We start from the raw sequence: 22,353 nt of genomic DNA on the forward strand, positions 1-22,353 counted from the left end.
AAAATTGTAATTGTACTGATCCCCCATTCTTTCAGGGTCATGGTTGACCGAGATTTATTGCAGTTCCGAGAGAACGCCGGTGGGAAAGGGATCCACAGAGGTGAGCTCCTTTATTTTTTTAGTGGAATAGTTTAGTGGATGAAATAAGTCTTTTTTAAATTTGTTTTTAAACTTTTTCAGTAACCCAGCTGGCCTCGAAGAGAATGCCAACCCCAATAAGAGCAAACAAATGGACAAAGAACGTCAGAAGGAGAACAGAACGGAAGGACACCACCAGGGGAATGTGACAAGTAGCCAACCATGGAATTGATTCGATTCCCAAGCTGAACAGAGGGTGGGCGAGGAGGGAAGCCAGACGGGGGAGGGGCAGGGTGGAAGAGTTATGTCCTTCCCCAGAGACACCCTCGCTGCCATGGCTGCGCAGTCAGGGCCAGTTCAGGACGGCTGGCCTCTTGCACACTCATCCAGGAGCCCTGGGGCCCTCGGAGCACCTCAGTCTTTAACACCAGCTGCAAAGGATTTTTCTTAGCCCTTTGCGAATTGTTCCTCACACAGAATGTGATCTGTGTTTCTTCAGAACCTTCAACCTTTCGGTATTTTCTTTGACCACCAGATAAGACTCCAAGGACTCTCTCCCCCTCGCCAGCTGGCCCCCTCCCACATGTACCCAGGGCCTTGCTCTCCACTTCGCGGAAGAAATTATATAGTCAGATTCAGAGTCCTGAGTCTGCTCCTGGGGGCTCCCGCCACCCCCAGCCCTGCCTCCGCACGATGTCTACAGCCTGAATTCGAGCCATTCAGCCATGTCCTCTCACTATACACAATGTAAAGAGACTAGATAATGAGACAGATTTTTAACTCTTCTCCATCCAAGGAGGTACTTGGCATCTGCCTTATACATGCTTTTCCCACTGTTCTATCAGAAACCTGGCTGCAGCTGCTGGCCACGGCAGTTCAAGGAGAAGGGCACCCGCTGACGGTGGCCCCCATGAAGGACATTAGTGCAAGGTGTCAGGACTGCATGGCCCACTTTACCTCTGGGAATCTATTTGAATTGCAAAGGGAAACTGACAGCGGTCCCTCGCCAAAGCAGTGAGTCCAGGTGGCATGGTCATCTGTCGCTCATATTCCCGGGCCCTCCGGACAAGAAAACCAGGGCTCTGCTGAGAAAAGCAATTACCATGGTCCGCTTTGGGCTGTCCCTAGAGTCAAACCTGTGGTGAGAATCCAATGAAGGTCAGTTTGGAAAAAATGTTCCTGTGGAAGCTATAAGCAGCTGTCCATCTGGTCAACAAAGGGTCACCTAAGATCATGATAAAACAGAGGATAGACGGCAGCCATGAGGGGCGGGGCAAAGAAGGGAACATCAGTAAGAGGGGCAAAGAGACCAGAACACTAAGGATGCCTCAGAGAGTTGCATTTTATCCATCCAACATAATTCGTAATGAGGAATTTTAAATTAAACCAGTAATGAGGTAGCTCTATGCTCCTATCAGAATTGCTAAACACACACACATGCACACACAACTGATAATACCAAGTGCTGGTATGAATGTGAAGCAACTGGAATGCTCATATATCTCTGGTGTGATGCAAAATGATACTGCCACTTTAGAAACAGTTTGCTGGCCTTTTACAAGCATATATTCATATTCAACCTGTCAGTTATACTCCTAGGTATATACCCATGAGAAATAAAAACATATGTTCATGTGATTATTTATACCAGTTTTATTCATAATCATGCATAGCAGGAAACAAAATAAATGCCCTCAGACTGATGAATAAATAAATAAACTCTGATACATCCTTACAATGGAATACTACTCAGCCATAAAAAGGTGCGCCTATTTGATATTCAACAGCATGGGTGAATCTCATTCTAAGTGAGAAAAGCCAGTCTCAGAAGAAAACCCACTGTCTAATTCCATTCATATGACACTATAGAAAGGCAAAACTGGAGAGAGAAAGAGAGTAATCATGCCAGTATTTTCCAGTGACTTTGGGTGGGAGGAGAGTCGACTATCAAAGGGCCAAAGGAGAATATTTGGTGGTAATAGAACTGTTCTATATTTTTATTGTGGTGGTAGCTATGCAACTGTGTACCCCTGTCATAACTCACAAAACTGTATCCTTCAAAGGATACATTTTACTGTAAATATATTATACCTCAATAAACAAAATTCATGGGGGGGGGGGCATAGTGGAAAGAACCTGGGCTTTCTAGTCAAATAAACATGCGCTTGTTTAGATGTTTAAATGTGTGCCACCATTTACTAGCTGTGTGATCTGAGTCACGTTACTAAATTCTCTGCATCTCTGTGTTCTTACAAGGCCGGTGGGAACGATGCCTAGCACAAAGGGGAGCTGTGCAGATAAGTAAGGGAAGGCGTATAAACTGCTTAGGGTTGTGCGGTCCAATGTCACAGCCACTCGCCCCGTATGGCTGTTGAGCACGTGAAATGTGGCCAGTAGGACCAAGAAGCTGATTTATAATTTTATTTAATTTTTACCAATTTAAACACTGATGCCAGACTTAGTCATTGGAAAACTGTTAAGCATGTTTGGAATAACTTTGTGTGTGCGAATCTCCATTTTTCTACTGTAACTTTTATGTAATGTAAATACTGATCAAAGATTTCTGGCAAAAATTTAGCATATAAATTGAGATGTGTGGGAAGTATAAAATACACCCAGGACTTTGTAGATCTAGTATGGAAAAATATAAAATATTTCAGCAATTTTTCATATCAAACATATACTGAGATGATAATATTTTAGATATTCTTCTTAAAATAAGACATAGCATTTTAATTAATTTCACCTGATTCATTTTACATTTTACGATGTGGGTAGTAGAAAATATAAAAGTGCATGTGTAGTTCACATCACATATTTATTCAACAATGCCAGTCAAAGGCATTGCCTGGCGTGCTGCTGTTGTTACTATACGGAGTTGCAAGTTGCATGCTTAATATTCAGGGAAAGTATTGAAGAAAATCCATCAAACAGGCAGCGCAGAGCATGTTTCCATAATATAACTGAGGGTGTTGAAAAGAATATTTTTTTCTTGATTTATCAGTGGAGAACAACTAAGAAGAAATATAGTTTATGGTTAGGGATATGAAGGAACCACAACAGAGCTCTATATGCAAAGAGGGTCATAAGAATAATGGTGAGCACACATAATGGACTCCATTCACGGTCAACACCAACCTTGTTTTGATAGAATGGACTCTGAAACCTTAAAGAAGAGATTGATTATTACTTGGCCTTTAGGAATTATTTTCTCCCCTGATTATGTAATTACATCTATGATAATATTGTACTTTGAGGCAGAGATCAAAGAGAGAACAAGCAAGAGATTCTGTACAGCAGTAGACTGCTCCAACAGACCTGGAAATGACAATGTATTCACCTTCGTGGGTTTTAGTGAGTTTACTGGGCTTGATCCCCATTGATCTCCAAGGTCTCGCAGAGCCATGACCTGCGAGGTAAATTCTTAAATAAGTGCTTGCTTTCTTTATCCCCTTTCCATTGTCAGATAGAGGCTTGAGAGGCCACTGTAGAAGATGGAGTGATATACCAGTAGGTTTAAGTGGCCACCTCACATCTAGGGTACCTAAAGGCCTCTCTGACCCTTCAGACAAGGAATACAGGTGTACTGTCCTTTTACATTATCGTATAGTTACACATTAACTTGAAATTGGAAGCCACAGCATATTGCAAATATCATTCACTAGGTATGTAGACAGAGGGGAAAAAGAGAGAAATACTAGCCCATAGAATAAATGCCCAGGTCTTCAGTCAAGTTCTTTAGTGATATCTTTACAATCTTTAATCCTACTATTCCCCAAGGCCACTCAACATTCTCTACAAATAGACTTCTACTCATTTAATAAAAGTCTTACCCTTTCTGGCAGCATGGATGATCCAGGAGAGCATTCATGCTAAGTGAAAGAAGTCAGTCAGAGAAAGACAAGCATCATACGATTTCGCTCATATGTGGCATCATTGAACAAAATGAACTAACAAGCAAAACAGAGACAGACACATAGAGAGCGAGCAGGCTGACAGCTTTCAGAGGTAAGGGACTGGATGGGGGTGTGTGGAGAGATTAAGTACAAGAGAAAAAACTCATGGACAGAGACAACAGTGCAGTGATTGCTGGTGGGAGGCTGGAAGGGGGAAGTGGAGGATGGTATACGGGGGATAAATGGTAATGGAAGGAGACTTGGGGTGGTGAACACACAGGACAGTGTACAAATAAAGTGTTGTGAAATTATTCACCTGAAACCTATATAATTTTGTTAACCAGTGTCACTCCAATAAATTCAATAAAAAGAAAAAAAGAAAAAGAGAAAAAAAAAAAAGTTAGACTGTGATTCCTGATTACCCTAATAGAGTCACTTATATATTTCCAGTAGATTGTCAGTTTCATGTTAACAGTCTCATCTCATCAAAGAGAACACAATCCATGAAAGTGTGCTAATTTAGCCGAATTGAATGTGAAAGTTTACTGATTTTCCCAGATGCATTACTCGAGGGCATTTAGAGTCCAGAAAAAATGATACTCTCTCTGCTAACTGGCCATATGGTACACAATCTCAGTTTCTATGAGAATCTCCAGTGAAGAAGGTTAAAGTCTAATGACCCCTAGAGACCAATTAAATTGAGCTTTGTCTCCAAATCACAAAATGTATCTCCAGGTGCAAAACAGCATCGACCTCTAAAAACCTCCAATATGTTGTTCATTGTCTAGATAGTGTCAGGATCCACTTTATTCCCTTGGCATTAAATGCCTTCTAGAATCTGAACTCCAACTATTCATTTAGTACTCATTCTTGTACCTGACAAGCATCTCTTCTATGCAGTGAGACTGGCGAGCTCATAATCTTACAAATCTACACCCTCCATCCAATTCTTGGCTCATGCCTTCCACTTCTTTACTTCTTCCTCCCCAGGAAAAACATCTGACAATGATTGGTAATATTGAGAAAAAGAACTGGGCATGTACAGTTCATCCCCATGTTCACTATTTTGGGGATCTACCTGCAAAGATCACATCTTCTGTACCTCAATGTGATGGTGTTGTAGAAACAGGCTTCCATATGAGATCTTCTGATTTATTATTTCTGCCTGTTACTGGATGGATGGGTACAATTCTGGACTGCAGTATTAGCAAGAAACTTCCTCCTACATAACTTTTTAAAAGCAGTACAGATGATGTTTCATCTCCATTTGTCTCATCCTCTGTCTCAGTTTGGTTACAATCTTGGGCTGGTAAAAAGGGAACTTGTTTGTTGACCACCTTAAAGCCCAACAAACTAGATTTCAATCTCTAAGGAGTCTTGAGCCATCATCTCTTCTGTTTTACTCATAGACTTGAACATAGAGTAGGGACACAAAGACCTGATAAAATTGAATGGAGAATCAGCTCAACAATTCTGATTTTAGAGTAGTTGCCTTGCTCAGCACATCTTGTTTCTTTGTAGGTTTCATGACACCAGACATTTTCCCCCCAACAAGACCAAAAATGCAAGACTGACTTCAGCAAGAAGAAAGAAAAAAATATTACATGGATCTAGGCACATCCTTCATTTTGATTCATGTTCCATCTCAGATCAGAGTGTTTCGCTGTTCTAAATGACCAAGGAGTTTACGGGTTCCCTTAGAAGAGAAACAACACAGTGGCAAACACACTCGCCATTATCAACAGGGTCGGAGACCCAGAGGTTTCTCAAGTGAAAGGTCATCTGCAGCAATGTCTACCTTCCTCTTGGTTCTAGGCACAGGAGCATGGATAATTCTCTTATCTGTACAGCCTCACTTGTGCAAACAGTGTTTGGCGTGGCCTCAGTCCTGTGAACATTCATTTGAACCTTGACACGAGCTGTGACTTACTGCCCAGTAACAAAGGTATATTTCTTCTTCCTGGTATGATCAGAGGCATGAAAATGGAAGCTTCCCCAAACTATATACGCTTCATATACTTTAGTCATCTTTACCAGCTTTCATAACTATAGAAAGATATCGGGCCATTTTTCAAATAAACCTTGTTGTTAAGGGAGTTATTTTATCACTTGTCAACTACCTCTTTAGGAAATCAAGATATTTCTACTGATTTTGTTTTATAACCAATGACATTCACTTCTCTCCTTTTATAAATGTACTTCCATTCACCCCATACCTTTGTGTAAGTCTCATTCTACCATAATAAATATGTTTCCATCACTACCAGTAACTGAGCAGCCAACTTACATACCAGTGTAGATGCTGGCACTTTGACAGGCGCTGCCCAGAAGAATCACCGTAAAGCAGGAGCCCCACACACTCACCTCTCTGCTTCCGAAAGCCACTCCCACTCCTCAAAGTGAAAAACCCACCAGGGAGCAGAGCATCCAGAACATCTGAGGTTACCACCCACAGCATACAACATGTCCGTGCATGAGTAAATGGCCTCAACCAGCACAGCAATGTGGGTTTAAGCACCAGTCACTAGTGAATGTTGGGTAATCAGACGTACTTTCTTTGTTCAAATCAATCTATCATACCAAGGTGGTCAATCAAGTACCTTCACTGTGGCCAGGACTGTCAAAGGATACACTTGTCACTAGAGATATAAAAAGCACTATATCATTAGGGTCAGTAAAACAATTAGTTTTGTAATCTAGTTCCTATATGGAGTTACATGGTTTCCTAGAATAAATTATTCTTTAACTATATATGCAAACTCAATAAAGGTAACCATATTTAAAAAAAGAAAAACTCAGTGTAGGTCAAGACCAATTCTTCTTCATGCACAGATATTGGCATTTGGTGGCATTCTAGGGAAAACTGTACAACTATCACTGACGTCTGCTTTTATTTTTCTATGAAATGTGTCCATAAAACTTTAAAAAGCAATACAGCTGATGTTTGATCTCCACAAAATCAAATTATTTTGATTTTGCAAATAATTTAAGGCATACAAATAACACTGCTTCCTCCACCCAGAGTCCTTAAGAAGAAGCAAAGTGTTGAAAAATGTTCTTCAGAGATCATGTAGGACAAGTGCCTTCATTTATGACTTGCAAGTATGCTCATACCTACAAGAACATCGACTTTAGATACCATTTGTCAAAGGTGTACTGAGCCAACTCCCACACCACATGCTTCACAAACATGACCTCTCATTCTCACAATAACTTCATGAGAAAAATATTTTACCTCCATTTCACAGGTGATACACTGAGGCACAGAGAAGTTAAGACCTTTGCCCAAGTCACATAATTGCTAAGTGGTACAACTGAGATCCGACTTAGGACTATCTGACTCCCATGCTTGTGTTTAGACCATCAAAATTCACAAAAAAAGAGAGGGAGACCCAGGTGTGGGATAATCTTGGCTACATACCTCATACAATTCAATAATGATGTTTCCCATTAGACCTCGGCTGCTCTTAATGTTCTCCATGGCCAGGGTGAAGTAGATCCCACGCACGTCTGAGATGTAGAGGTTGTAGGTGTCGTTCTGGTTCCATTCTTGGACCGCTGCGAACACTTGGTTCTCGTCGGTACTGATGATGTGCATGTCCTGGAAGAGACGGAAGGCCTGTGAGGCAGCAGATCTCTTATCTGCGTGTCCACTGGGACCCAGAATCATTCCCATGACTTATGAAATGGTTGAGGAAAAGCTTGATTCATAGGCAATGTTAAACAATTCTGTGTCAGACCAAGGCTATAAATTATGAGCTTCATGATTTCTGTTCCTTGCTAAGTGACAGCGAGATGGGTATAAGGGGCTTTGGTGGGTATCATTTCCCATGGCTTCGAGGGACTCATCCACTTTCATTTTTTATTTATATATCTGAAAGGCAGTGTCAGTGCTAAAAGAGACAAAAAGCCTTGCCAGAAAAAACTCACACGTGCCGGAAGACAGGGCCTCTCCCTTCTTTAGATCTTCATTTATGTGTTCAAGCTTCTCAGCGCAATGGTTTTCATACCTGTCTTTGGAATCTGCAGAGTCATGGGGATGGCAAGAAGGGTGGCCAGGAGGCGTGGCCGATGAGGGGCTCTGGACTTCCAACCCTGTTTCAACCACAGGAGAACCACTCTAATCTGCTTTCTACTAGAGTTCCGTGTAATACTCTAGGAGTAAAAGGTGAGGAGGGTTCTTTTATTAATAAAATAATATTTGAAAACACTGATGTGGGGGAAAAGATACTTAACCTGGAATGTCGTGTTCTGAGTCATAACATAAGCTCTGCTGTAGTGTTGTGGACCATGTCGGTCTCCATGAGCTTCGATTTTCTTACCAAAATAGTGCGGAGGCTGGGTTACCAACAAAAATAGCTAACAATTGGGCAGTGTCCTAAGTTATCTTAACATATTATTTCAATTAAAAATCCATTTAATTCTATAATGGAGGTAGTGTTAATGATTTCATGTATTGAAGACTGAACTAAGGAAACAGAGGGTTACAAACAGAGGGTCAGATGACACAGCTAAAACGTGACAGAAACATGTCCGAACCTCAGGAGTATGACTCTAACCTAATTGTTGGGTTCTAACCATTTATAAACGTAGCTTCTAGATTAGAACTTGCCAACCAAAAATCCATGAAATAAATATACAGTCGTCCCTCGCACTTCACACTTTGACTTTCGCGGCTTCACTCTATCGTGGTTTTTTCTGAAATACTATACTATATTTCAAATAAGCCACGAAAGTCAAAGCGTGAAGTGGCGAGGGACAACTGTGTATAAATCAAGACTCCTACTTCGTGGAAATTCATTTATTGCGGTAGAGTCTGGAACAGATTAACTGCGATAAACAAGGGCCGATTGTAAGTCACAATAATTTGATTTGACCAACGTCTCTTTGTAATACTTGAAAACGTAGTCTTTTTGTCAGGCCAGTGTGGCTCAGTGGATTAAACATTCTCCCTTGGACTGAGAGGTTCTGGTTCAATTCCCGTCAGGGCACATGCCCAGGTTGCAGACTGATCCCCAGTAGGGGGCGTGCAGGAGGCAGCTGATTGAGGTTTCTATCTCTCTCTCCTTTCCTCTCTCTCTAAAATATCAATTAAAACATATTTTTTTTTAAATGAAGTCTTTTAAGTGGACTCATTGGAATCTACATACCTAAATTTTCTCATGATCTGCCACTTCCTGGTCCCTGAAGTCACTTTAATTTGCATTCCTGGAGTGGATCATTTCTAAAATCAAATCGACTAGTTCTGAATTCAAAGCAGTTTATACAAACCAGTTCATGTGGCTAGGCACTGTACAAAGAGGATCAAAAACTCAAGTCCTTACTTAATGAACTTACACTGTCAGGAGGCAATGTTGAAAAGGATAAACGTTTAAAGAATGAGAGTAGTTAAAAAATGCATAACTATACAGATGTACATGCCAAAGAGTATTAGCATCTGAGAAAGCAGGAGAGGACCCTTGTCACGGTGGTGGAACACACTGGAAAAAGGAGCACAGGCGATTGGAGTTGACAGTAAGTGGATAATCAGACTGAATCTAGCCCCTACCTTATTTGGCCAACCTTTCCCAGAAATGGTTTCAACAATAAAGGGAGGCAGCAATGTCTATAATGTCAGAATCGTGGAGAGCTCTGTCATGATGATTTCAAAAGGAGCACACTCATTTGATTTGGATGATTTCAAAAGGACCAAGCTCATTTGATTTGGACAAGTGGGAGGTGGAGAAAGTGAGAAAGCAAGGTCTACATCTCTGCCCTGGAGATTCTCTGTCCCATCCCAGTCTCTGGCCTTGAACGCCCTAGGTCACCTTGACTAAAACCTCACTTGCTCATTTGTGCTTACACACCTTACAGGTCCCTGCTGAGCTGCTTGCAACTAGAAATAAGGCTTACTCTTAAAATCCATGTGATGACATTGTATTGTGTTGGTGTCGAATGAAAGCCCAAGAACCCAGTAGGAGGGAAAACAGCAGCTGCAGGAAATACGGATTAAATTCACTTACCCTGTTAAAAATGCAATAGAAATGCCTGGTTGTTCCCAGATGTTTTGGTTATAAAAATGAATGCGCTAAGTTATTTTAGACTGAACTAATAAAAAAAAGAAGTAAAAAAAACCACACACACACACAAAAATAAACACTGGGGCATGGTCAGGATTAGAGGCAGCCAGATTTGCTGTGAGTGCATTTTACTTTAGACCTGTGTTGAGTCTGTGTTACCTGGTGAACAGGTACTGCAGGCTCTGGGGTGAAAGACCGCTTCCTAGTATCTAGATTCTGAGATGTCTGCTTGAAAGATCCTTAATTGGCCAAAGTCACTTAGTTAATAAATGACATTACTAAGATTTAAACCCAAGACTACCCTAATCAAGAAGCTAAGCTCCATATCAGTGGGGTATAACTTCAGTGTATATCAGAATGACCTGGAGATCTTCATCACATGCAGACTCCTGAGTCCGGAGGTCCTGATTCAGATGTCTGGTGAAGAGCCTTAGATTCTGCCATCTAAAGAAACTCTCCAGATGATTCTGGTGCATACAATCTGGGGAACCACATTCTTAAAAGCTCTGAACTATGTGTCCTCTCTTCTAGTAGGTCTTACAGTTGAATAAGGGACCAAGCAATAATAACCTGAGAGCAAGTCTTCAAGAACAAAGAAAAACCCTGTTAGTTAAATTTGGTTGAACAGGGATCTGAGGGATAATAAAGTTTATTTCCTGAATTCTGCTCCCCTAATCTAACGCCAAAGCATGTGTCACCTTTATACTAAAGCAAATATAAATAACAGCCCCCTCCCCCCTCCCAAGAGAGTAATTGGGTGAATCAGAGTTGCTTTTGGAAAACCTAAACCTGTGACTTCCTAGGAGAAAATAGTGAAAATACTTCCCTGTTACTAGAACATTCTCTTATAACCTGGGTCCTCATTACAGGAAGACCTATGTTATTGAGCACATACCACATGGCAAACACCATACCACAGACACAGAGAGGAACGAAATGCAGAGCCAAAGCTCAGGGAGGTGCCACCTGGAGGCGGCAGCACATGCTTGTGGCCTTACAGAGGTACTGAAAAGGGTGACAGGCGCAGGAAGGCTTATTTGGGGAGAGGAAGTAGGGAACATTCAAGGAAATGTGTGGGACCTGGACTAGCTTGAAAGCAGCTTTTTTCCCTGAGGTCAGTGAGGATTGAGTGGCCACATCACCAGGGGTTCTGTGTGGTACACCCAACTTCTCCCAGAAGAAAATACAAAGCTATCACAAGATTTTAAGCAGGAGGAAGAAAAGATTAGAGTTGATCAATGCACAGATTAAGTTGGAGAAGATTAGCTTCATTACACAATCATAGTCATTGGGGAACAGTATAAAGAGTAGATTTGAGTGCATCGGGGAGAAAGACTGAAAAAGTAATTGCAACAGTCTAGGTGGCAACACACGAGGGCCTGAACTAAGGATTGGGTTTTCCATAACCCTACGAAATGCAGCAGTGAGATATTAAGGAGGTGGAATCTACAGGGGATAAGTGAGAGGGACATATCTGTAATATCTCAGATATCTAACTTACAAAATTCTCTGCATTTCTAGAGTAATCTTTAACATGGTAATTAAATATTTTGTTAGTGTAATTATTTGTTTGATGTCTGTCTCTCTCATTAGATTATAAACTTCCAGGGTTCACAAACTATGCCTCTCTTATTTATCACTTTATTTTTAGTACTTATCAGAGTATTTAGCACATGGTAGACATCTAACAAAAGCTTACTGAATGAATGAATGAATGAATGAATGAATGAATGAAGTATGTAAACATGAGAGAAGGAGGAGATTTAAGGTAGGGACTCTGAGCTCAGTTCTGGGGTTATTAAATGAAACCATTAAGGGGATGAACTTGAACTAGGCAGCTGGGGATGCAGTCCAGAGATCAGTGGAGAGATATCAGCTGGATCTGTGGACATAGGAGGCACCGACATGAAGAAAAGGGATGAGGTCACGCAGAAACCATGCAGAATGTAAAAAGAATTTAGAAATCTCAACATTTAAAGGGTGGCCAGGGGAAGAAGATGCAGGAATGGAAGTCAGAAGTAAATACTTCCAAAGAGCAGAGTATCAAATACGGATATTTCCCCACAACAGTGTCAAAGGATAGAGAGAGGTATAAAAAGATGAAGACCCAGAGACTTTGGGGGATTCGGCATGCAGGCCGTCACTAATAGCGATGGCTCGAATAGTTTCAGTGGAGTGGGGGATGGATGTGTGGGAGCCGAGGGCAACCAGCTGAGGAGTGAAAACCAAGTGAGAACTGTCTGTGACGATAAATCAGCATTTGGGGAAATGTAAAAATTAAGAACAGTTTTCCTGAGGAAATTAAGGAAAAGGTTAATATCATTGCCATTGTCATTATAATAAATGTTCTAAACCATATTTACCTCTCTTCTCTCTTATTATCCATAATGGGATTAACTGTAACCTACTGTCAAATGAAAACAAAGCCAGACTTAGGCAAAAAGAGACTTCATTTGAAAAGGCTGTTGCAACACTGTGGCCCTCCTATTGCAAGCACCTCAGCGCGAAGCAGTAAAGAAGGACCCCTACGGGGAGGTGGACAGCGAGGCTGCAGAGGACGAGGTGTGCAGAGTGGGGGAGCAGGTGGCGTGACCCAGCAGTCGGAAAGGAAACTGTTCTGCTCAGTCGGGGGTTCTCAGAGGGGCTGACCTGCGTTCCAACGCGTGCATGAGCTCCCAACGCTCACAGATGCTCACGGGCGGGTCCGCGTTGAGGGGTTTGAGGGAAGAAGCAAAGCTGAACGTAAGTTGGTAAAGACAAATGAGCAAGCATTTTGTACATAGTGGTCGGGAGGGGCCAACAGTTCAGCTAGTCATTTACGAGATTAAGAGCGGGAGTCTGGTTCGCTCAAAAGCAACCCGAGGACATCGGTGTCATCACAAGACGATGGGGAAGGGGAGTTCTTCGTAGTTCCAGGAACACAGAAGAGGGGAGGAATTTTTTAAATATTGCTGTTCTCCTGAGTCACCGGACTCAGGTAACGTTCAAAATCATCACTAACAAACTGAGTCGACATATAAACAAACATGAAATCAAAATGGTCTCTTGCAGACATGACTATTAGAGGAGCAGTTTGAGAATGAGTACAGCACCTAAGAGACACAAAGGGGTGCATTAGAGTCAAAGTGGTGAAGTGGGGCCTGGGGCAGCGCTGAGTCCAGGGGCAGCCCGGGACGCGACCCCATGGCACAGATCCCCACGCCAGGCGGGGTAAGGGCATCTATTGTCTTTCCTCTTCCGCCCCAGCACTGCTTAGACTTGCCCAGTACTTTGCACTCTCCCAACAAAGCTTTCCTGGACTCCTCACCACTTTGGCGGATGACGCAGGATGCGCATTGCCCAGACAGAGGCCCTGGCTCCCGGTTTGGGCAGCACAGCCGGGAGGGGAGCCCAGGTTTTCCCTCACAGCTCCAGCACCTCTTCCTGAAGCCGCCAGGCTGCCTTCGCCTTCTTCCCCACCCTCCCTCCGCGTGCCTGTGGCGCCCGCTGCACTGAGATGCCCAGGGACCGGTTCGGAGGACTCGGCACCAGCTTGCCGCTCCCAGGAAGCCGCCTCTGCAAAACCCTCCAAAGCTGCGAGCGCCCCAGGCAAGCACATTCCGGGCAGACAGGCTGGAGTAGAGGCGCGAGGGCAGTGGTGAAGGGAGCTTCTCTGTTTTTGTTTTTGTTTTTTTTAAATATGTCTTTATTGATTTTTTTTACAGAGGAAGGGACAGGGAGAGATAGAAACGTCTTTGAGAGAGAAGCATCGATCGGCTACCTCCTGCATGCCCCTCCCTGGGGATCAAGCCCTCAACCCGGTGCGTCATGTGCCCTGACAGAATCGAAACTGTGACCTCCTGGTGCATGGGATGACGCCCAACCACACCGCCAGGGCTCTGTTTTTGTTTTAAGCAAGATGCCCAGCTGCAGTACTCCATGAACAGCAACAAGTTCCTTAAATGCCATTTCCGTTCTTAAACAATGGAAAGAACCAATCTCCCCCCACCCCCTCTGTCTTCACCTCCCATGAAAATCTGGGACAATGTCAGCTCATAAAGGGGATCAATAACCATCCAGCTATTTTCTCAGCCACCCTCATATTAATGAGAAGCCGTCCCGGATGAAGTTCTATCAAAGGGGCTACACAGAGGGTCTCCATCACAATAAATGGCCACGGGTCTGCTGATTGCTAATGGAGTGTTCTAGGGCTCTGATCAATTCCAGGCTTTATTTGTGCCCACCTGCAGCCACGCTGCCCAGGACAGAGAACTGTTTGTTTTCATGAGAAGGTTAAAAATACATAAAAGAAACACACATGCTCAGATAAAATAGGACCTACATTGAAAGATGCTTTGCCAAGTTGCTGAAACTCTTTTCCTAGGCCAATACATGGAAAGCATCAGGGTCCTGCAGGGGGTACTTCTCCTGAGAAGAAGTGTGACTATGAGCATCCCTTTTCTCATTTTGTCCGGGCCTGCGTGGGTTTAGAATATCTGATGGGTGCATCCTGCAACCACAATACAGGGGTCCTTCAAAAGCCAATCACAGAGAGGGTGGAGACATCGATTCCCATGCTCCCTGAGGCTATTAATACAGCTCCTGCCCACCTCATCAGCCTCTTCGCCTGTCTCTCTGCAAGCCAGTCACTCAACATGGTTTGTAGTTTATTGAATCAACCATATTCTCTCTTAAAACAGGACCTGTGCACATAGTTCCTATTGGCCTCCTCAAAACGAGTTAGCAGAGTTAATTCCCCCGTTTTTTTTTGTTTGTGTTTTTTTTATCAGCGTAAACATCACTTTCTTCAGGAAACGTGTGCTCACTGCTGATATTTGTTTAGCTCCAACCCTTATGTCATGATGACCCTTGAGCTTCTGTGCTTATAACACCCCCTACCCTTGCAATTGTGCAGTGTCTCCTCTCTACAAGAATATAAGCTCCACGAAGGCAGGGTCCGTTCTGTCTCATTCACTATTCTATCCACAGACCTTAGTGTGGTGCCTGGCAGAGTAAACATGCAAATGTTCGAAAGACTGGTTCAATGGATGAATAAAAGAAGGGACAACCAGATGAGTGGATCGATACCTGCATACATGACTAAACAAATGCAAAGGAACAGAGCGTAGACAACCACTCACCTTCTTATCCCACAACCTCTTCCTCCTCTGCACTCATAGTATGTCTCCTAGCACTGGCTTAGAAACCCAAGTCTTTGTAACATTACACTGAAATATGGCCAACCTGAGACTTTGCTTCTTTGCTGCCTCATTAGGTGACACAATGATGTCCTGTCCATGTTCACAGTGAGGTTCTAAGATCCATCTTCTCCCCAAAGCCAGTGGTCACAGGAAACGGGGTCCATACACTTAAGTTTTGTGATTTTTCAATAGAGGAGTTAGCATGCTATCATCTGATATTAAAATTATAGTAATGATTCCTTTCTTGTTAGTCGCAGTGGTAGAGGGAGTGGAAGTATAGGCAGTGTGTTTATATTTAGCATTAAAATGTAGGGAGAAGCAAGAAAACCAGGCGCCTCACCTGGGCACCTCTGGGCATATACATAGTGTGGGTGCTCCTGCCGGGGGCATTCTGAGCCCACCCCTCTCTTCGGCAGGAAGGCCCTTACAAAAGGAAGGGGTTCTCAGAAGAGATCTCAGCACCACTCCTGGAGAATGACCCAAAGTTACGTGGGATGTTTGAGTCATAGCAAATCAAAACTCCTGCCTGTGTACCCAGGTTCGATACCATCAGCAGAAGCCAAAGCCCACAGTGGCAGGTCAGGCTGGATGCCCGCTGTCTCCCACAGCCCTGCAAGGCAGCCTCTCCCCGCCGCTCTGTCTGGCAGGACCCAGGGCAGCAGGTGGCGTGTACCTTTGGCAGCGAGTACTTGGGCAGCTTTATCTGAGCGAAGGCCTCTCTTCGATAGGACACGTAGTAGCTGGCTCTCCCTCCAGTTGTTACCTGGGACATGGAGAAACACAAAGAGGTCAGGTGGGGTCACGGGTTTTGACACAAGTTGGAAGGTACTGGCCACTCCATCAATGGTCACAATGGTTTGTGATAACCTTGCAGAGAATATCCCTTCCTTGTTGGCTCTGAACCTCTAATCCCATGGCACCCTGAGTTGCTCCCATGGTATGGCATTCAGAGAATAGTGGGCAATGACAACAGTCTTTTCCCTGGATGGCATTTCCCCCGGGTGGACTGTGTATTGGTCACTGTGCTCTGCGTATGTTCCACCTATTACGTTCAGCTGAAAACAGAGAAGCTATCGATGTGAGCTGTACCCATGATGTTTATTATTTTTTTAAACAATTTTTAATCCATTACAACCATGATGTGATGGCCAAAGGAATTTTTTTCCCTTGATCTAAATAACTACTATTGCTTAAAGTTATTACTTTGAAATTAATTTCACTTCTGATCCAAGCACACTGTTTTACCCTTTATATTTACACATGAATGCATTAAGCAGATATGTATTGACTTTCCACCAACACGTCCTTAACGGCCTCAAACATCAGGCAAAGAGTCTGGATTTAAAAGTCAGAAATCTGGGTGTGAGTCCCAGTTCTGCCGTCAAGACTGGGACCTCACTTGGGAAAATATGGATCCTTAGAGGAAACTGGAAACCCCCCGAGAAACGAGCCTCTGGCTGGGTTTGGCTAAATGTCCTGCCAGCAGGCGCAGCTCTGCAGATGGCTGCTCTCGCCGGCCGCCCTGCCTCGGGGACATTAATCTTCCGGAGAGGAGACAACAGCCCGCTTGGAGAAAGTCGGGGGACGACACCAGCACCCCGGCTGCTGTGCTGAGAAGGCGATTCCTGGAGGCACCAGCTCTGTTCTCATTAGGGCCGAGCACCTGCTGGAGACAGGCCCGTCCTGCTCCAGGCCAGACCTGGCGCCCATCCCAGCGGCTGCTGGGAGCAGGAGGCGTCTGACGTCTCTATTGAAATCCACCCATCACTCCCCACTCTGAGAGACAGCGTCTCCCCTGGCTCCCCGGCTCCGCACGGACGGGAGCCCACAAATCAGGTACCGGCCGCTGCCAGGTCGAGCAGCTGTCAGTCAGCGTGAAGGCAGAACCGTGCGTGGGAAGGCTTCGTGCAAAGTCTGCAGCTGTGAACCCGGAGGAGACACTGGTTCCCCGACGTTCGCCGCCATCCGTACGTCTCTGAGTTCTAATTAGAATCATTTTTGTCTTGCGTTCAGAACTTTTTTTTTTTTTTTGATAAGACATCTGTTCTGCATCTATATTGTTCCGCCTGGGCTTCGAGGTGGGGTGTTGACATATTAAGATCAATGAGTTGCTGAGAAGTCTTTTTTTTTGTTTTTTTTTTTTTCTTTTTAAAATAAATCTCGACGACATAGACTCAGATTAAAATCGAATCCTTGGCTCTGAACAGTTACCATTAGTCCATGTATGATCTTATTTACTTATTGGTTTGGTTAATCTGGTTTTGTTTTTAATTGTAAAACCAACACTGCTAAACATATCTGCCCACCCCAAGCCTAGCTCAGTTTTTAAATGTTAGCGTGCGTCAGAATCGCCTGGCAGGCTTGTTCAAACCCAGCCTGCTGGGCTGCACGCACAGAGTCTCTGATCCAGTCAGCCTAGGGTAGCGGCTGAGAACTGCCTTTTTGTTAGTTTCCTGATGCTGCTGTCGCTGCTGTTCTGGGGACCACACCCCCGGAGCAGCACAGAAACACAACTGTAATGACAACGCACATGCCCCTCTGTGCTCCTCACCTCTCCTAAGCCCCGCCTCCCCTCCGAAGTGGTGAGTTTCCCGAGTTTTACGTTGACAATGATGATACTGTCATTGTTAATTGAGGTGGGATTTATATAACAAGTTAACTATGTTCAAGTGTGTACTTCAGTGGCATTGAGCACGTCCCGATGCTGTGCAGCCATCACCTCTACAATGTTTTCATTACCCCAAAGGAGAGCCCGTACCCACTGCTAAAGTTGGTCAACTCAAAAATACGTCCTCTGGTCACTTATTATATGCTTAAAAATCAGTTCTCCATAGGACACTCTGAACCTCACCAGCCCACCCTTAGTGAATTAGACTGGCATTAGGGAACACAAGTCTCGTCTCTGAGGGCTCGCCAGAGCTCAGCAATGAAAAGAAGCATTTCCCCAGAAGACCCAGTCACCTCCTTAAGGCACAAGATGACAGCACCCTCAGGCCTCTTATCAGCACCACAGACCAAGGCTGGGTCCCTTGGGGTTGCCAAGCCACTGAGTACAGAACAGAGGGCAAAGGGGTGGGCGGAGGTGGAGGAGGGTGGAGGGGGAATAAATAGTGATGGAAGGAGACTGAACGTGGGGTGGTGAATATACAACACCGACGGTGTATTATAGAATGGTACACCTGAAACATAGATCATTTTATTAACCAATGTCACCCTGAAAAATCAATAAAAATGTAAAAAGAAGGAGAAGGAGGAGGGGAAAGAGGAGGAGGAAAAGAGAGTTGTCCTTCTGAGGGTGATTGCTCCTGCTGACTCGGGGCCCACCCATGGGCCCAGCCATGTCTATTGGAGCCCTGCACAAGCGCTCTCTCTCTCTCTCTCTCTCTCTCTCTCTCACACACACACACACACTCACACACGGAACCTAAAAGAGTTTATGGTTGCGTAATCATAAAGATGGAAATTACACCTTAGATACACCATCGAATGATCTAAATTGCTAAGGGGCTTCATGAAGCCCGAGGAGCCCGGAGGTTCTCCCAGTCCCTCTGATGTCACAGTATCTTACAGCAGTGTCAAGCTGGGGTCCTACAGGTCTGTTCTTGTGCTGGCCACACCGTCAGACTCCAGCTGATGCTTTCAACCTCAGTGTGAGACCCATTCATTTTGGGATGCCACCAATTTATTATCATTTCTCCCTTGTCTCAGCTCCAGAACTTCATTATTTCCATTTCTATAGCACTTTCCACGTCTACTCTGGTGGTACACATATCTGTATGATTATCCCTCCATGTCTTATTAAAAGGTTGCAACCTCCTGATTCCTAGGAAGAGCTGGTCTCATGGTAGGTTATTAGTGAATACATGATGATAAAGATAATGATACAAATGTCATTGATTGAGTTCATCTCCCATGTTCCAGAACTGCATACAGCCCTTATATAAAGTATCTACTCTAATCCTCAGGACAACCCTACAGAAGCTATAACATATTGAGTGACTGGCCTAAGATAAGACACATTTGAACCCAGTCAAGTTCAGCTCTAAGCCTGCATTCCCTCCTCAGGTGACTAAGATGAGTCCTCCATTCATCTCATTGCAACAATAGATTCCATTGGTTCCAACATCTTAATTTCTGAAACTGGCATATGTTAATATGTTTGTGTTTCTTCATATTCCCAGAAAAATCTGTTCTGGCGTTTATGCTGCACCTTCGAAATGATGTCTTCTTAGAGGAGAAGAGGCAAGGTGATAAAAGAGTGATAAGAACTACGATGCAGCACATGCTTACTACATGGAAGATGCTGGGATAAGCAGTCTATAAACCATGCCACGCAGACACATGTTATAGATTAAGTAATATGTACATACACCTATGTAAACTATATAGAGGTGTAGATACAGATCATACTTCTATTTTACAGGAAATTGAGGCAAGCAAGGTCAACTGACTTGCCCAACATCACATAGCCTTTCATTGTCACGGCCAGGATGTGACCCTAGCCTAACCGGGACCCTTACCTGTAAATGAGCATACCCCCAAAGTATCAGGCACAGGGCAGGGGTCCATACTTACTGACTAACTGAATAATGAATTGTGATTAATCTGCTTAACTAGAAAGACTTGGAGTTTGATTTCCTCCCGTGTTTAGTAGCTAAACCATAATGTAGAGATGAACTCTCCAGTCCCCACATGGTCACAGGAACTCGCCTCCAAACTGAAGGATTCCCCCTTCGGAGCAGAGCTTTGGGAAGGCTGGGCCGACACCAGGCAGAAGCGGCGGCCCCCCTGCTCTGTATGGCTCTCTGGCAACCACGCAGGAAGGAATAAAGTTTAGTGACTATTAATCTATTTTCATGAACTTTTCTCTTCCTTACAAGCAAATTTGCTGGCATTGTAAATCCCAGAGATTATTACCATTCTCCCTCTCAGTGACACCTTTTATTTTACATTTGATGAATGTCATCCAATTATTTGCTCTGGGCCCATCCGTCATGCTAAACACAGAATTAGCTGGGTCTTTTCCTCACTAATGACTGGCTCGTTAATCTGATTTTCTGCATTTCCATTTTACAGGTTTAATTGGGCTCCCGGCCAGTGAAAATGATTCCTTTGGACAAGTGCATTGACCATTAAACACATCTGTCTCTTCTGACGCGTTCCCATTCTTGCCATGACCGAGTCTAACCTGACTTAGTTTTGCATTTATATCTTGTTTCTAGGTAATGGCTTGCCAAGGAGGAGAGAGAGAAATGCCCCCTAAAAATTGAAACTAGAGGGCTTTGAGTCATATTGGGCCTGTTTCTGGACTAGATAGACAAAAATGCATAGTGTCTCAAGAATTCAAAAATGGGCATAAGTAATCTGAGAAGAAAAGCAGAAACTAAACATCTTTGAGTATTAATTATGTGATGAGTACTTAACATTCATGATAATTACTTATATCCACAATAATGATTGCTATTAATATTATTATTAATAACACCATTCGTACTTGACAAGGTAAAATATTTATAACATGATGTTTTTGAGTATTTATTACGTGCCAAGCACTGTTCTTGTGTGCACACTAGCCTTCAAGTCTTTGAAGAATCACCACAAATAAATGGCAAAGCTGGAATCTGAACCCAAGATTACCTGACTACCAAGTTTCTTACGCTGATCCATCTCTGCGGAGGGGAATGGATCCCATGTCACTCAACGTCCAATTTCCCCGATAAGATGCCTACCAGCAGGGTGGATATTTCTATGTGAGAGTTCATATCAATTTCTCAGCCTTGAGAAATCAATGCTCTATTGTTGCACAGGAGTGAATGGTGCTGCTTTGGAATCTGAGAATAAGAGGGACCATAATGGAAATAAATCTGGCTGTAGCCTTCATAGAAAATGACATTTAGAAGCTTTTCCAGTTGGAGCACCTTGCTGGGCCCGCTATAATGGGAATAATCAGTCCAAGCCGAGAGAAATGACCGCCCACCTCTGCAGGCTCGCACTGGGTGCCACGCACAGCCTCTGCACCGTTTCTTCCTCAGCAGAGAAACAAAAGGGGACAGCCGAGGTGGTATGATGCACAATTAACTTTTCCAATTTCCTTGCTCATTAATTCTATTTAGATTATTTCAAATAAATCTTGCCATTGTTAGGGCTTTCTCTTCCTTTCCACCTACATAATCCCTTCAAAGATCACATTTCTTTTTCAAGAACAAAGAAGCAGGCTTCTGACTGGCAGGCCACCGGAGTCAGTAAATAGTCATAGGTTTCATCAGGGTGTTACTGTGTCAGGATGACCCTGGGAGCTTCTGCCTGACGGGTTACGTCACCGCTGCCATCTTGAGCTCACGTTTCAAAAGTGCTTTGCTAAGGTGCCGCGCGATGTATCTGAACCAAAACCGTGGCACAGCATTGGGAACAATGACACCCTACTAGCCGTCTCCTGTGACAGGCTGTTTGATCTTGAATATTAGTGTTTGTCAAACTCGTGTTTGCTCACTTTATGTCCTGGAGGCTCTATGACATTAATGGAATATGCACTTTTATCTAGAGAGAGCGAGTCTGGTACATAACACAACACGCGCTCTAGGGCTGAAACTCCTTTGAAACAGATTTGCACATAAACATTTGTTAGCAGGGCCTAACATAATAACCCCAAACACCTTCACCAAGAATAGATTTGATATGGGATACTAGACACTATAGACTCTCTCTCTCTCTGTCTCCCTCTCTCTCGCTGTGTGTGTGTGTGTGTGTGTAGGGCAGGTGTTACAAGGAAGACGTGTACTGAGGCTGCCAGCACACTCATTGGCCAGGAAACACTTACAAATTGACTGCCACCTCCCCCAGCCCTGCCAAGAAGCTCCGTGAAGCTGCCCTGCCTGTGGGGAATGTTAGTAAGGCAGAGGAGGGAGCTGGAAAACACGGGCCAAGGCTGTGCGCCTGGATCACAGCAGCACTAGAAGCAGCAGCAGGATGCCTCATTCCCGGAGTCGGTTATTCAAACACAATGCAGAGCATGGACTGGATAAGTTTCCAGTTATATATCTTCAAAGAGTCCAGCCTTTCCTCTGATTTTTAAGCATTATAGCACTTTTGGTTGGGGTCCCACACCTGGGGTTGAATCCTGCTTCTGCCACTTGGTTTGGT

General features: G+C 43.9%; 1 protein-coding gene across 1 annotated transcript in view; it reads right to left on the reverse strand.

The window, feature by feature from the left end:
* The window catches only part of SORCS3 (sortilin related VPS10 domain containing receptor 3), a 549,191-nt gene that overhangs the window by 102,820 nt on the left and 424,018 nt on the right, over positions 1-22,353 (reverse strand). Inside the window, exons 8-9 of the mRNA XM_036265289.1 lie at positions 15,887-15,976; positions 7,396-7,575 (exon numbers count right to left, since the gene is read on the reverse strand). Of these exons, the coding sequence (XP_036121182.1) occupies positions 7,396-7,575; positions 15,887-15,976 (270 nt within the window). The remainder of the gene's footprint in view (positions 1-7,395; positions 7,576-15,886; positions 15,977-22,353) is intronic.

This window comes from Molossus molossus, unplaced genomic scaffold, assembly GCF_014108415.1.
Source record: "Molossus molossus isolate mMolMol1 unplaced genomic scaffold, mMolMol1.p scaffold_m16_p_17, whole genome shotgun sequence".
Taxonomy (NCBI): Eukaryota; Metazoa; Chordata; class Mammalia; order Chiroptera; family Molossidae; genus Molossus; species Molossus molossus.